Source organism: Martes martes (assembly GCF_963455335.1).
Source record: "Martes martes genome assembly, chromosome: 4".
NCBI classification, from domain to species: domain Eukaryota; kingdom Metazoa; phylum Chordata; class Mammalia; order Carnivora; family Mustelidae; genus Martes; species Martes martes.
Genome location: NC_137891.1, coordinates 17,026,303 through 17,042,886, shown reverse-complemented (window position 1 = coordinate 17,042,886; position 16,584 = coordinate 17,026,303). Strand labels below are relative to the sequence as shown.

The 16,584-nt window shown below is 44.0% G+C and overlaps 1 protein-coding gene across 3 annotated transcripts in view; it reads left to right on the top strand.

The window, feature by feature from the left end:
* The first annotated feature begins 6,668 nt into the window (after positions 1–6,668).
* TBC1D31 (TBC1 domain family member 31) overlaps positions 6,669–16,584 on the top strand; it is a 66,216-nt gene continuing 56,300 nt past the window's right edge. For 2 of the 3 annotated variants that reach the window (XM_080801068.1, XM_080801067.1), the window contains exons 1-3: positions 6,684–6,818; positions 10,615–10,761; positions 14,406–14,521. In XM_080801068.1, the coding sequence (XP_080657194.1) occupies positions 6,742–6,818; positions 10,615–10,761; positions 14,406–14,521 (340 nt within the window). In that variant the 5' untranslated portion in view covers positions 6,684–6,741. Of the gene's footprint in view, positions 6,819–10,614; positions 10,762–14,405; positions 14,522–16,584 lie in introns of all 3 variants that reach the window. The other variant, XM_080801066.1, reaches the window with a different exon arrangement.

Below are 16,584 nucleotides of genomic sequence, written 5' to 3'. Positions count from 1 at the left end.
ATAAGAGGAGATATGATGCGGTTGTGACTAAGACAGAGGGTGGCTACCGGCTGTCTTTCTTAGTACAGTTGTGGACATGATCCGGGTCAGGAATTTCACACCCTCCTCCTCTCCTGCCCATGTGAAACGGCTGTAAAGACTGGAAAGTTGTAGCCACGGCCCATTCTGTCATGGAATAGGGAGCTTCGCTCTCTGGTCTCCTCCTTCCTTCAGCCTGCCTGAGGCCTTTTAGAAACCGCAGTCTATGTCAGCAGTGGGAATGATCATTGCATGTGGGGAGGATCTTGTCGCCTGTCAAAATCAACGTCACATTTCCCCCTCCGCTTTGATACTGTGCCATTCCAGCTGTGGTCGCCCCATTCTTTTGATGACACAGGAAACACTGCCCTTGGTTGCTTTCATGTATGTTTTATGAGAACACCTAGACATGAATATTTATTTAAGTAACTTGGAGCATGTCTCTTTGATTTTCTTTTTTCTCTTCTGAGTCGTGTTGAAAGGGTGGGGGAGGGGCGCTGTGTCACAGTTCACCTGTAATGGCCCTTGCCTTATCCCCCCCCTTCCCTACCACGCTGAACAGCTGAGTCATCTAGGAAATGGAAAACATGGCCTGGGTTTGCATCAGTTAGCAGCGTAACACCCATTTCTGTTTCACTGATGAAACATAACTCTTTCCTTTGCAATGTCAGCTTTCCTACAGGATACATCAGTGCACCCTTGTCATCGCAACTCTTGCCTGTTTGGATTCCTTTTATGGTGACTGTCTCTAGTGCAACAACAGCTCCCACCCTCCTCCTGCCTCAAGCCTCAAACTCTTTTAAGTAATCTTTCTCCTGCGGTCAGAGGGATGTGTCTAGAAACCACAGGTTTCCCTAGAACCTTTTTTAGAATAAGATCCAAACTCCTTAGAATGGCAGTCTGGGTCTTTTATATTCTGACTTTGACATGTGTCTCACTTTTCACCATTCATCCACATAAGAATAATAATTGTTATTGTTATTATTGAGGGTTTTCTAGGTGCTGAACACTTTACCTGCATAATATCTCCTTGTGCATCCTGTGCTTTGATTACACTAAGCATTTCTAGTTTCTAGAAGGGTCCATGTTGTTTCACAAGTGCTCCTGTCTTTCTGCAGATGCTGTTTCCCTCCCTAACGTCTCTGCCTCTAAACTCCTATTCATCTTTCCAGACTCAGCCCATGTATCACCCTCCTGAAGCCTTCTCTGATTCTTTTTTCTTCCAATTACATCTACTTTAGAAATAGAAAGCAATGTTTTAGCTCAAATAACCAGAGTATAGGAAGGACAGGAGTCCAGGCAAGCTTCTGGGACAATTAGAGCAAGAGACATAAATGCAGCGGGAACAGAATGTTCTTTTACTCTTTCTCTCTCTCCCTCTCTTTTTTTTTTTTTTTTTTCTCCTCCCAAAGCTCCCAGTCTTTGCTATCAGAGAAGGACCAAGACTTGGGGGCACTCAGTCTCAACTTTAAAAATCCCAAAAGAGGGGTGCCTGGGTGGCTCAGTGGGTTAAGCCTCTGCCTTTGGCTCAGGTCATGATCTCAGGGTCCTGGGATGGAGTCCCACATCAGACTCTCTGCTCAGCAGGGAGCCTGCTTCCCCCTCTCTCTCTCTGCCTACTTGTGATTTCTCTGTGTGTGTGTCAAATAAATAAATAAAATCTTTTTTTAAAAAATCCCCCCAAATCTCTGATTGGTTCAGCCGAGTCAGACCCCACCCCTGAGCCAATCATTTGACCAGTGAGATGTGGGCTAGAAGCATGTCCCAGAAGTATAACAGAGCAGGGGCGGGGAAGTGTTGAGGAGATAGGGGGCAGGGGTAGGGACAATGCTAGACAGGCAAAATTATCCGTGTCTACCTTCTAACCATACCCTCCCCCAGCCCCACTTGACTCAGTGCTTTATTTTTTTTAAGTGCTCTCAACATCTTTGTTTACCAACACTCCTTTTAATGTGCAAATAAACCCTTTTTCCGAGGAGATAAAACAGAATCTTGTTACAAAAGTTCCCAGAGATTTTTAACCCACGTTTGCAATAAATTATTTTTTGGTCCAGGAGATAGGTCTTCTGGAAGAATTCAGAACCACACCAATCTGGTGCAGGGAAAGCAGAGTGAGATAACGGAGCCAGAGAGGTCTACAATTGTTTTATTTTATTTTATGTTGCTATTTATTTGTTTATTATTTATTTATTTATTTTTTAGTAATCTCTACACCCAGTCTGAGACTCGAACTCACAACCCTGAGACCGAGAATGGCAATCTGTTCTGACTGAGCCAGCCAGGCGCCCCAACATTTGACTCTGGCCTCAATAGTTTCATGACCTTAGACAAGTAAACAAGTATGCCAAACCTTGTTTCCTCATTTTTAAAATGGGGACAAATTTACTCTATTAGACAAGATGGGCTCCCTTATGCTGCAGTAACAGCCGGCGGATCTCAAATGCGTGAGCAGTAAATGTTCGTGGTTGAATGGCACAGAGTTTTGGTGTCTGCATCAACAGTATTGCAGCTGCTGGTAACTGACTCAGTAGGACTGCACTTCCTGGCCCCTTGTGTTTGGATGGAGCCGTGGTTCTGGTGGTGAATTGGGAATAAAACTTATAGTGACATTTCTGGGCTCCAGAGCGTTTAATTGCTGATATGAGACCCTTGAGAACTCTCTTCCCCCTTGGACAGCAACCCAAAACTTTTGAAATGTTGGCTACTCCGTCAACCCTGTTTCCCTGGAGACTAATAGGAGCGACACACGCTGTTGAGTTGTTTCAAGCCACCGGGTTTTGGAGTCGTTTGTGATTGTGGCATAACTTCATCTAACAGAACTGAATGAGGGGAGAATGGGTTTTGAAGAAATTTGCTAAAGGCTATTAATTGCTTTCTACTTGGTGCTCTTTGAGAGATTGCAGTAAATATTTGAATTGTATTTTCAGTTGTCTTCGGTTACCATACTGGTCTGATTGGCTTGCTCGCTCCTCGACTGGCATAGGTTTGGGGGTGTTGGAGAACTGGGAGCCAGGGGATAGCTGCCCTTTACCTTCTAAATATCTTGGGATTTTTTTTTCCCAAAAAGAAAGGATTTTCAGATGTTAAGCAATCCAAATGTCCACTAAATGCCCTCTAGCAAAGTCGGCAAAGTGGAAGTGCTTCTTCTCTCTCCAGATTATAGATTATCACCGCAAAAAAGAAGTCATTCTGCCGTGGTAGAAGTAGGATAAGCAAGAGGGCAAGGAGAAAGGAGTTTGCAAAGCAACTCCCTAAAATCCCTTGGACACACATAACTTTCCGTCCACTCTGAGGATGTATTTGAAATATATATAAAGAAGAAACCAGGAGGAAATCTTTGTGACCTTGGATTAGGTAAAGATTTCTTAGATATGACACCAAATACACAATTCACAAAAGAAAATACTGTTGGGTTGATCTTCATCAACATTAATAGACCTACTCATTGAAAGATATTGCTAAAGGAACGAAAAAAACAAGACACAAAAGGGAACAAAATATATGCAAAGTGCATATATGATTAAGGGCTTAGATCCAGAATATGAAAAGAACTCTCAAAACTCAATAAGAAAAAAGCAGCCCAATTAAACACAGGATAAAATATTTGAACAGATACTTCACCCAGGATACATGCAGAAAACAAACAATCACATGAAAAGATGCCGAACGTATCATTTGTCATTCAGGAAAGAGCGGTTAAAATCACTGTGGGGTACCGCAACACTCCTAGTATGGCTGCAGTCACAAAGACTCATCATATATAGGGAGCATCTGGAACTATCCCACACAGTTGGTGGGTTGCAAAATGACACAACCACTCTGAAAACATCTGACACTTCCTTAAAAAGTTAAGTCTCTGCCTCCCTTACATGGCCTGGCTATTCCACTTCTAAGAATTTACCCAACAGAACGGAAAACATATGTTTAGGCAAAGACTTGTACTGGAACGGTCATAACATCTGTCTTTGTAATAGCCCCAAACTGGAAACAATCCAAATGTTCGTCAAAGGTGAATGGATACATTAATTGTGGTGTATCAATACCATGGAATGCCAATCAACGATAAGAACGTGTGAACTGCTGGGGCGCCTGCCTGGCCCAGTGGGTTAAGCCTCTGCCTTCCACTCAGGTCATGATCCCAGGGTCCTGGGATCCAGCCCTGCATCAGGTTCTTAGCTCAGCAGGGAGCCTGCTCCCCCCCCCCCGCCTACTCGTGATCTCTGTCAAATAAATAAATAAAATCTTTTTTTTTTTAAAGAACATGTGAACTGCTGATATACCCAACAACATAGTTATTCTCAAAATAATTATGCTGAATGAAAGTAGCCAGGCAAAAAAAAAGAGTACATAGTTTAGGACCTATTTATATAAATTTCTAGAAAATATTCACTACGAGATGGAAAGCAGATTAACGGTTGCCTGCAGGCAAGATGTGGTGGGGATAGAAAGAGACTGAATTGCAAACAGGCAGGAGGAAACTTTTAGGGGTGATGGATATGTTCATTATCTTGATTATGATGATAGCTTCCTAAGAGTATATTTATGTCATGTCATAAAATTATACAATTTAAATACATGCCGCTTGTTGAATACCAATTACACCTCAGTTAGGCTGAAAAAATATATTTACAGGATTCATCAGTTATTGACTGAGTAATGATTCAGGAAAGAACCAGCAAATGGTCTACCAACTTGGGTTATAAACATTGGGAAATTATAATAAATAGAAGGCTGACAGCCTTTGGGGGCATGTCTCGTCATTCGCCAGCCTGACCTTCAGATATGGCCCAGATTCAATCCAAAGATAAGTGCAAGTGGACGTCCAGAAGATCTGTAATATGGAAACCTCTTTAGCACATACCTGAAGTTGGACAGGATAGTCGCATGGGCTGTGGCAGCCCATACGAGCTGAACTGCAGGCAGGTTAAACCAAAGTAGTTAAGGAAATCATTCAGAATGTTTGTCTCTGCTACTGATAAAAATGTTGCTTGGTTACCTACATGGGATAGAAATGTGAGAAATAACCTGTGTTTCAAGTTAAGCACCCATAAGCTTAATGCCCTAAGTTTCCCAACAAAAAATGTGAACATTCAAGTGCATAATTTATTATCATCTCAAATCATATAAATGAAAATGAGGAATGTGATTGTCTCTCCCGCAATAGGTTATTAAGAGTTGTGTGGTCTCTCAGAGCCACCCCTTGGTAACAATACAAAATATAAAATCTGCATTGGTCAATTTTTGTGAGAGTTTTGCTTTTTTGGTAGCGTTTGAGCTTTTCAAATATCATGGCCTTATAAGTTTGTAAAAACTCATTTTTCTGTTGTAGAAAACACGGAGACCAAGAATGAAAAGACTAAAAATCTAATCATGGCTCTCTTACTAACTCAATTCCCTGTCTGCAAAATGGGGGTAGAAGTACCTACCTGTAGTTGGTTGAACACTGGCCCCCCAAAATATATATCCACAATCCAATCCCCAGAACATGTGAATGTTGCCTTATTTAGAAAACAGTCTTTGCAGGTGTAATTAAGAACCTTGGAATGAGGAAATCATCTTGGATTACCCAGGTGGATCTTAAGTTCAACGACAGGTGTTCTCATAAAAGAAAAGCAAGAGAGATTGGAAACAATGCAGAGATGGAGGCAGAGAGTGGAGGGCTGGAAGGGAATGATGTGGTCCCAAGTCAAGGAAGTCACCAGCTGGAAAAGGCAAGGAATGGAATCTTCCCTAGAGCCTCTGGAGGGAGCCGCTGGGCCAACACCTTGATTTCTGATTCTGGCCTCCAGAATATGAGAATAACTTTTTTTTTTTTTTTTTAACCAAGTTTGTGGTCATTCATTTCTGCAACCTCAAGAAACCAATGTACTGCCTCACAGAGCACCAAAAATGAGAATAATAGGTTTGCTATAAGGATTAAATGGATTAATATTCGTAAAGCACTTAGAAGAACGCTTGATACCTGGCAGGCACCAGAGGAGGGCTAAGTGAATATTTACAAAAAGGAACTCTGATGTCAGCGCCATTGGTTGTTGATGACATTGCTTTTCTGGTCCATGACCGGTGAACTAGACACCATGATACCGGCGCCTCTTGTTACATTACAACTGAAAAAGGAATTGCGACGGTGAAAAGGACAAGAATGGATTCTGTAGAGGTTCTTTTAAGCCCGAACGCTCCATAAAAAGGAACATTGCAATTCTCAAAGCATTTGCATCCTTCTCTATTAGTGGTCTCTACGACCCCTTAATCCCTAAACGCAACGTAGAAAGGAACGCAGCGGCCACGGGAGAAAACCACTTTTATTGGCCTGGGTGGGGAGCCTAAAACCCCGCGACGCCCCAAGAGTGCAGAATTCTCAAGCGGATTGCCGACGACCCGTGCCGCCTGCAGAGAACTACCATTCCCAGAAGGCTTTGGGCCCCGGGCTTGGGGGTGGATCCCTAAAAGGGGCGGAGTCTAAGAGAGGGTCGTTGGCCGGTTCCATTGTCCAGGGTTGCAGGGGTTGCCTGGGCGGAGTTGGGAGGAAAACCGCCTCCCTATTGGCTGTGAATAGAAAGGTCGGCGTCGCGGGGATCCCGGACGCCGGGGCGGAAGCTCAAATCTCCCGGGTCGGGAGCTTAAATTTCCCGGGCGGGGAGCGCGGGGCCTGCCGGGAAGGCGCCCGGTCGGTTGCGCAGCCGGCGGCGGTGGCGGCGGCGGCGGCCGCGGGTGGGCTTCGCCATGCAGAGCACAGACCTGGGCAACAAGGAGAGCGGCAAGCTATGGCACCGCAAGCCCTCCCCGGCCTCTCGGGACGGGTAAAGGCGGCGGGCTGCGGAGGGGCCTGGAGGCCGGCGAGGGGCGGCTCTGCGTCCTTGCAGAGGCGTTGGAGGCGCTGTTGGGGAGGATCTCTGGGAGGCGTGCAAGAGGCCGGGGGTGGGGGGGAGATTCAGGCTCTGCCGCTGATCCCTGGCCGGCATCCCTGGCCGGGATGACTTCTTGAAAGGCAGGTAGCCTTAGTCCTGCCGTGCTCCGGGCGCCGAGGTCGTCGGGGAACCCTTCCTGGTCGTGGGGCGGGGGTCGGCGAGGTGCGCGAGAGGATGGGTACCAGGGTTCTGCCGCCTGGATTATCGTAGCAGCCCCGTAGCATTGCCGGCGCACAGTAGATGCTCAGTAACTTTTTAACGATTGCAGCTGGAGAAGAACTCAGGAAGAACGATGCAGGGAAAGGGGAAAGGTGCACGTCAACCCCTTCCAAATGCGGCAACTTACCCATCTTAAGTCATCGTTTATATTCAGACAAGCATACATCCATCAACTTTTTGTTGAGCATCTACTCTGTGCCAAGCTTCTAAGCTCTGGGGTACAGCAGTGGAACAAAACAAACTTCTGGTTTTGTCGAGTTTACACGTTAGCGTGTTTGGCAGTGACCACGGGGCTACATTGTACAGTGCAAAGTGGTTAGCGCTGCTGCTGCTGCTGGTGTTTGTTTTTTAAGTAGACTTCTTTTTTTTTTTTTTTTTTAAGAACAGTTTTAGGTTCACATATGCTTAGCCTCCCCATTATCAGTATCCCCCATCACAGAAGTGTTTGTTTATTTATTTATTTATTTATTTGACAGAGAGAGAGAGAGAGAGAGATCACAAGTAGGCAGAGAGGCAGGCAGAGAGAGAAGGAGAAGCAAACTCCCCGCTGAGCGGAGAGCCCGGTGCGGGGCTCGATTCCAGGACCCTGAGATCGTGACCCAAGCCGAAAGCAGAGGCTTAACCCACTGAGCCACCCAGGCGCCCCACAGAGGTGTTTTAATTGCAGCTGATGAGTCTGCATTGGGACAGCATTATCACCTGAAGTCTACAGTCATGCTAGGGTCCACTTTGGGGTTATATGTTCTATGGATTTGGGCAAATGTACAATGACATGTATACATCTGTACTATCATACAAAGTATTTTCACTGCCCTAGAGGTTCTCTGTGCTCTGCCTGTTTTTCCCTTCCTCCCCAGCCTCTCCTTTTCATTCTGGTCCCGGACAGCTGATCTGTTTAAGTCTTAGCCACTCAAGACTTGAACGGAAACCTTTGCCCCCAGTGGTTGCTGCGCACAGATTGATGCCATTGCTTTTAATTTCCAAAGATTTCGTGGCCTTTGCAGCATCACTTGAATTCATGTTTTTATTCCTGGTAATTTTTCTGTCGATCCTTTGGTAGCTTCTCAACAAATCAGCAGACTTCACGTGCCAAGTATGCTCGCTCGAACCACCGTGGGAGACGTTGTACTAAGAGCTTGTTTGATTTCTGGTTCCTGTCAGCCCCCTAGCCATGCTGCTGTCCCATCACCTGTACCGAATAAAAATTTTTGGTTAGGGATTCTTCAGTAGGGATTTTCATTTCCAAACTTGAAGTTTATGTAAATATTACCCTAACTTCTGAGGCTCTCTAAATGTTCTAAAAGTTATTGCCAACCCATAGTAATTCTGTTTCTTACTGTTATAAAATATCCAGAAGATCGAAGAAAGGAAAGAAACAATTTTATGCAAATGTTGTTTGCTTCCACTAAACCATAGCTTTCTTTTTGTTCATCAAAACCCATTGTTATGGTCTCAAGAGAGGAAAGGGGCAGAGACTGAGTTGAAGTAAATGTCCAGTTACTAGTTCTGTGACCTTAGGCACGTTAATCACCAAGACTGTAGGTGAAGATGGTTGTTCCTACCAGACAGGGTCATCTTAGGGCATTTTAAAGACTTTAAGACAGTGTCTCATGCATCTTGGTGTTCAGTAAATATTTGATTTTTAATTATGTTTAAGGCCTGAGGAACTGTCAGGCAGCCTGTGAGCAATTGAAAACAGTTCTGAAGTAAATGCTGGTAAAGACTGTTTTAAAATAAATGTTGGTATGTGTGCATTATGTGAAATCAGAGGGGTGGGATGTTGCTATTAATTGTGATTATTATCTAGATGGTAGAGTTATAATCAGTTTCATTTATTAGTGTTTTTCTGTTCTTTCCTTATTTTGAACAGTGATCAGATAATTTTGTAACTCACACACATAGTAAATGTTACAGAAATAAAACCCGAGGGAAGAGTGGTTCACTCTGTCTGATTTTAATTGCCTGGGAACATTGATATTATTACTCATTTCACTGTATTTATTCTCCCCCTCCCCTTTGGGGATGTCAGAGGAAAACCAGAGCTTGGCAGTAGTTGAAGTAAAAACAGATTTTATTCCTCTGTTGCAATAGAGGAAAGGAGACTTCAGTATAGAACTGGGCTTAGCTCCGACTACAGGCTGGGTGAGTGGGGATGTACTGCCAAGGAGCATGGGGAGAGGCAGTAGATGGAAAATCACTAAGAGGAAACATCTAGGTTAAGGGAGTTATGGGTAAACCAGCCTAAAAGAGATTCTTGAAGAAGACAAGCCAGGGTGACTGGATGTCAGCTGGGAGATGGTGGAGAATGAGATACTGATCAGTTATCACGGATGATCAGGGGTTCTAATTAAACAGACTGAACAGGGTTTGTGCTAAAATTAGATTTTACAAGGAAGCACACAGATGGAGAAGTGCCCCTGAGAAGGTTCAGGAGCCAGACTAAAGCTTTGGTCAAGCAAAGAATCTCTGTCCAGGACTTGATAAACATGAAGTATCATAAGAATTTTGCTGTTTCACCCAGTGAAAAGCCTTATGTTTAAACTGAAGAAAATGTTTAATACATTTAATTCAATTTAGTATTTTTTAATGAAAAATAATGAGGAAGATAAACATTTCTAAGATTTGAGTTCAGAAACTCACAAAAGGTCAATTAAGATAAAAATGCTCATGATTAGAAAACTATTGTTGCAACAAAGAAGGGGATTATTCTGGTCTTTGTGACCTGAATAGGCACACGTGAACTATTTTAAGAAGTTATTCATTCAGTGCTCCAAGTTTTGTAACAGGTTTCTTTTCAACAGATACGTGGTACATGATCTTTAAAAAAAGAAAAAAAAAAAAGTACCTTTAGACCAATATAGCCGAAAATAAAACTCATGTACACTTAGTTCACTTTGGAACACTTTATATTATAAAATTGCATTAAGGTATCTTAAAATCAAGATATTGAATTGAAATTTTTCTTACATGCCGTGGCTTGTGGTTTACATAAAACTACTTTTCACTTATTACTTCATTGTTTTTAGCACGTGTTTGTTGCTTCATGTAGCAATTTGACTCAACCAAAAATACATTCTCTTATATCTTGTTATTGTCTATCACTTAACCACAGTTTATGAATCTTTTCATATGTGTGCTTGTGTGTTTTAATATCTGTCTTCACCACAAAACTGAAAGCTCCCTGAGAACGGGGCCTGTGTCCAGCTGTTCCTTTCAGGTCCTTCAGCATCTGATGCTTAGTGGGTTTTCAAGTATTTGATGAATCTGTGTGCACAGTAGCCACTTGGATAATAACTTTCTCCGTGGCTTCCAGAAATCACTAGGACGGCTTCTAGGAGAGTAGCAGGAGAGGGAAGAATGGGTAGGCCGGAAACTTCAAAATTAGTGAAATTACCGTAAACGCCGTGTTTTTCGTGAGTAATGCTTGACATAGAATGAAGTATGTTGTTTGTTTGTTTGCTCCTGACAGGGTTATCGTGAACATCATTCACAGCTCTTCTGACTACCTTCCCAAAGTCTTGCGATTTTTGAATGTGGCTTTTGACAGCTCGGGTGATTGCTTAATAGCTGGGGACCATCAAGGAAATATCTATGTTTTTGACTTGTATGGAAACAGGTGAGCAGACACCTTTGATACAGATCATATTTAACAAGTCATTTACTGCCAATTTTAGTACCTCCTATTAATTATTCATTCAGCAAGATTCATCAAGGTCTTACTATATTTCAGGTACCTTGTAAAACCCTGTCATAAAGGCTGACGGAAGAAAGTGGGAAAGCATAGAAAATATGGTTAGATTTTTTTTTTTTTTTTAGAGAATTCAAGTTTCCAGTTTGCACAGTATCTCTAGTAGCTTGTTATTTAAATTTTTAAAAAATTTACTATTGCTCACTTAGCAACGTCTGGTACTTTATCGGGCCATTTAGAAAGAGCATAATTTCCTTTGTATATTATTGTCACAGTTTATGCATCTGGCAGTTTCAGAGAATTGATCCGTACTCGTCTGCCTCCTCTTCCTTTGCTCAGCTGTTTGGTACAGAAGCAGTTAGGTGGGATTGACGGAGGGAGTCATGGCTGTGGTGGGTGGGTCTGTGGGTGGGAGAACCAGGTCCGCCTGGCCAGAGTCAGAAGGTGTCTGTGTGGGGGATGGGGCAATCATGGGAAAGACCGGAGGCTTCGATCAAGTGAGTAAATATGTTGAGGATAGTGGGGGCCAGGTAGCTAACAATTGGAAAGGGGAGTTGCAGATATGGGAAGGCAGAGAACAAGAACAAACCCTGGGGTACTGGATTGGAATTGGATATATCTGTGTGCACGGCCTGATTTGAATATATTGACCTAGAAATAAATAGAAGCGTGTGAGTGAGTGAGTACATTATAGGTACATATGTTTCCTAGCTTTGTCCGTTAACAGGACCTGGGAACAACAACCCCCCAGTAGCAATGAATACATTCATTTCCCAGTTCTGTTCTAAATACCACACTCTGCTAGAAGTAATCAGGGATCCTTGCAGAAACGGCCAACTTCAGGATGGAGGCAGGTGAGCCTGGAACATTTTGTAGCCAGAAAGGAGGAATTATTTTTAAAAAGAGTGTCCAAAGGACATAAAGGTCAGCTTTAAAGCTCTCCTTGCCATATTGGAGTCACTTTGAGTATCAAAATAAATAATGATAGTAAGGGGTCATAACCCATTGAGTAAAATAGAAATCTAGAACTTCATTCTGTCATCAAACAACGGTTCAATGAGAAGGGATACTCGCACAGTCACAAAGCAGCTCCCCCCAAAATACTGATTAATTATAGAGGGAAAAAGATTAATTTTGCAGTGAAGAAGTCGAGCAAACACTACCTTATCAAATGATGACACGAGTAGCGGGACAGATCAAAATTCGTGTGTCCCCTGACAGCAGTGGAGAGAGCAGACTATCCCTTCCGTGGTATTCCGGCCAGGGACATGGCACCTGGATTCCAGGCAGTGGAATCATCAGACAGACAGAGCTCAATTAAGGGGTTGTGTAACAAGATGGCTCGTCATCTTCCCAAGGGTCAAGGTCATGAACGTTGTAGAAAAACCAGAAGAACTGTTCCAATGTGAGGAAGACCAGAGCCATGAGAAGTAAAGGCATGCATCTGAGCTGACCCCCAAAGGACATTCTTGGGGACAAATGGCAAAACTGAATGGGGTCTGAGGATTAGGTGGTGGTAATATATCAATGGAATTTTCTGATTTTGATAGTTGTAATTATATGGGAGAATTTTCTTGTTTGTAGGAATCATGATCTCGGTAACTTATCCTCAAATAGATCAGGAAAAGAAGGGGTCATATGTAATTAATTTCTCTGTGATTTATTAGGTATCTGTTAATCATTGTTTCCGCTCTTCACCAAAAAAATAACCGTCACAATTCTCCCACCCTTTATTCTTGCCTAACACACCCCGCCAGTTCTCAATCTTAAATTCATAGAACTGTCACTTCTCTGTTCCCACTGCTGAAGAAAGCAAAAATTGGTGTTGAGGGACTTCATTCCTGAATAAGGGACATCCACATCAGTGCTGCTTCCCCTTCATTTGCTCATCAGTACTCACTCCTTCTCCCACTCTCCTCCAGCTTCCTTGTCTTTGCCTGCTTCCTTGTCTCCTTGGGTACGACCCCACTCTTGCTCAACTCCCTGGCCTCCCAACCCATGAGAAAACAGACACTTTCCAGCTTCCCTTCCCCTTCCCCAGCGCAGCCTCAGATATATGGCCGTCCCTGGTCCCTGGGTTTTTTCATAAAATAAGTGACCCTAATTTCTTCCCGTGCTAATCTCGATCGGCAGCTGCCCCTGGGCCATGGCACCACGAGTGTTCCTCCCTTATTTTGTCCACTGTCCCTTTTCTCTCTGTCTATGCATAATCACAGCCGAGCAGAGGAGTAAGTATCAGAGCTGAGGCTTGAAATCAAGCCCGTCTGATTCTAACGCCCACTATGCTGGGGTCCCTCGGAAATCTTACTTGCCTGATTCACTCGTCTCTCTTCAATTCTCACCTTACGAAATACTCATCTCTACTTCCTCCCTGGAATGTTTTTCTTTTGCTTCAAGGTACAGCTCTTTCCTGAGTTTTCTACTTCTCTGATCATGTTTCCCCCCTTGTTTTGCTGACTCTTCTGCCAATGCCTACCCCTTTATTGTGCTGCTCGGGCATCTGTCCTTGGCCTGCTCCCTTCCAGGTCCTCATTCATAATCTCATCAGCACCAAGCCTGAGGCTTCAGCTGCAGTGCAGACTGTTAACCTAGATCTAACTCTATTACGTAGGGGATATCTTCTACGTTAGGCTGTCCAGCGCGGTAGCTACTAGCTGCATCCAGGTCTGGAGCCCGTGAAAGCTGGCCAATCCAAATTGAGATGCGCTGTTAGTTTAAAATACACACTGGGTTGGGAAGACTTAGTATGAAAAAAAGAATGTAAAATATCTCATTCGTAATTTTTTATTGATTCAATGTGGAAATGATAGTAAGTACATATTAAGTAAAATGTGCCATTAAGATTAATTTTACCGTATTTCTTTTTACTTTTTCAAGGTAGCTCCTAGGAGGTTTTAAATTACACCTCTGGCCTGCACTCTATTTCTTGGATAGCACAACTTTTAAAGGCCTTGATCTCACGTATTTAAAACCAGACTTATTTCCTACCCCCCAGACTTGTCCCTCTTTTGCCCAATCTTGAAAACTTGATTTTTTTAGTAAATTAAACTCTAGCTGTGTGCCAAGTACTCTGCTAAGCACTTAGCATATGTTATTTCATTCAATCAGCGTCTTAGTTCACTTGATCTCTTAATCATGTCTCTTTTCTTACCTTCCTTTTGCACGTGAGGAAATTCCTGATTCCTCCCTCTCTATCTCATTTCAGTGTGTCACCAGCCCTTCTCCCACTTGACTCCTTGTCCTGTTTGTCCTTTCCACGTCAGCCCCGGAACTCTGGTTGACATGCTCTGTAGTAGCTTGCTTCATGATCTTTCTGTCCATTTGCCATTGCCACCGGAATCCCCTTCCCGGAAGCCATGGCTGGTCGTAATTCTGCTAAGCTTAAAACCCGTTAGGTAAATTCCAGATTCCCCTACGTGCCAGACAGCACTCTTTGTAATCCATTTTTGGCCTACCAACGTGAGGGTTCATTTTTCTGGGTTTCCCTTTCTTCATCTCTAAGGACTCCTCCAACGTAAAAATTGATGATTGTTGGAAGACTTTCTGATACTAATGCGGTAATCTCTTAATAGGTTTAATCTTGTTCAGCGAACAGCACAAGCTTGCACGGCTCTGGCCTTTAATCTCCGTAGGAAGTCTGAATTCCTTGTGGCATTAGCTGATTATTCTATTAAATGTTTCGACACAGGTAAGAAGTCCTCCTCTTTATCTTTTGAGTAAGAGTCAAATCTAGGCAGAAGTCCCGCGAGGAGTTTGCCAGTCTGTACAGTCTGCACTCGCTGCAGACATCAGCTGCAAGTTTGGGGGGTCCCAGGACCATGCTCACATCCCATGAGCTGTCTACAGACCCAGGGTTTCTCACGACTACCCTCAGGTTTGATAAGTCACTGGAATGACTCCCAGAGCTCAGGAAGGCAGTCTGCTCGCGATTATAGTTTGAAGGCGGTGGCCGGCTGCACGTTAGAACCAGCCAGAGGAAGGGTGCCTGGGGCAGAACGTGGGAGGCTCCCAGAAGACGAGCTGCCCTTATCCTCAGGGACATGTTACCCTCCCGGCATCAGTGAGAGGCTGTCCAGGCAGAGTACTGCCAAACCGAAAATTCACCCAAGCTCCGAGCTCTGCAGCTTTTTAAGGAGGCTCCATGACATAGGTACGGCTGATTGGATTACTGCCCACTGGTCTGAACTCAAATTTCCAGCCCTCCTCTGGAGACGGAGCAGATATCACGTGACCCAAAGCCCAGCCTACCAGTCACTCCCACGGTTGGTCTTCCCCAGGCGGCAGCCCCCACTCTGAGGTTCTCTCCGTAGATAAACCAGCTGCTGTTGCCCGAAGGACCTGCCATGAGTAACAGAGACACCCCGTCACTGGGGGGATTTCAGGGGTTTAGAGATTGCCTCCCAGGAGCCTGGACAAAAGCCAGACCTTTCTTTGAAGCCCCAGTTCCTTAGTCCATCGGTACAAGAATAATAACCTTCTTAATGTATCCTATGTATTCTATACCACTTCATATAGCTTTAGAGAACTTAGAGTTCTGTAAACTGAACCTCTTAAGAAAATAGATATCTCAAGTGTATTGTTTTTTCATGTGATTAAAGTGATAGAATATGTAGAGATAATAATAACCAGGGCGCCTAGTGGCACAGTTGGTTAAGCGTTCGACTCTCGGTCTCAGCTCAGGTCATGATCTCAGGGTGCTCTCTCTCACTCTTTCTCTAATAAATAAAATTTTTTTTTAAGATTTTGTATTTATTTATTTGACAGAGAGAGACAGAGCAAGAGAGGGAACACAAGCAGAGGGAGTGGGAGAGGGAGAAGCAGGCTTCCCGTTGCGCAGGGAGCCCGATGCAGGGCTCAATCCCAGGATTCTGGGATCATGACCTGAGCCAAAGGCACCCAGGCTGACTGAGCCACCCAGGTGCCCCACGAAAAAACAACTTGAAGAGGAAAGATAATAACCATAGTAATGTGGTCTAACACTTACATAGTGTTTACTGTCTGCCATGTACTGTTCTGTGACTTTATACATACTAATTTTAATTGTCATAAGACCCATGGGCAGGGATAGTGTTATCTCCATTTTGCAGATGAAGAGACTGAGGCACAGAAGTAACTTGACCGAGGTCCTGCGGCTTGTAAGCAGGGGAGGCAGGATTCCTAAGCCGGAAGCCTAGCTCCGGGGCCCTTCTCTTCATCGCTGTCCTGCTCTCACTGTGTGTGTAAGAAGGCAAACTCGTCATCCTTCAGTAATGCCCACGCACAGTCCATGTTTTTGTGGCAGGGGCCTATCTTTCCAGTCTGGTTTTTCTGCATATACCTTTTTTACATTCTTTTTTAAAAAGATTTTATTTATTTATTTATTTGAAAGAGAAAGTGCACGGGCACAGATGGGGAGGGGGAGGGGCAAAGGGGAGAGAGGGGATCTCAAGCAAACCCCCTGCTGAGCGGGGGCTGCAGGGCTCGATCTCACGACCCTGAGATCTTGCCCGGAGCCCAGACCAAGAGTTGGCGGCCTAACCAACTGAGCCACCCAGGCGCCCCACCTCTTTTACATTCTAACAAACACATGACCATCCTTTCTAGATTGTTTGGTGGAATCATTTTCTTAACCTCGTTAAAAATCCGTGCAGCGTTTTAAAATCAGCATGTAACATTCCAGTCTGTAGTTGTCAGCAGTGCCGTAACGATTAAACCTGTCATCTCTCAATGGACTTTAAACTGCCTCCAGGTTTTGGTTACAGAAGCTGCTGT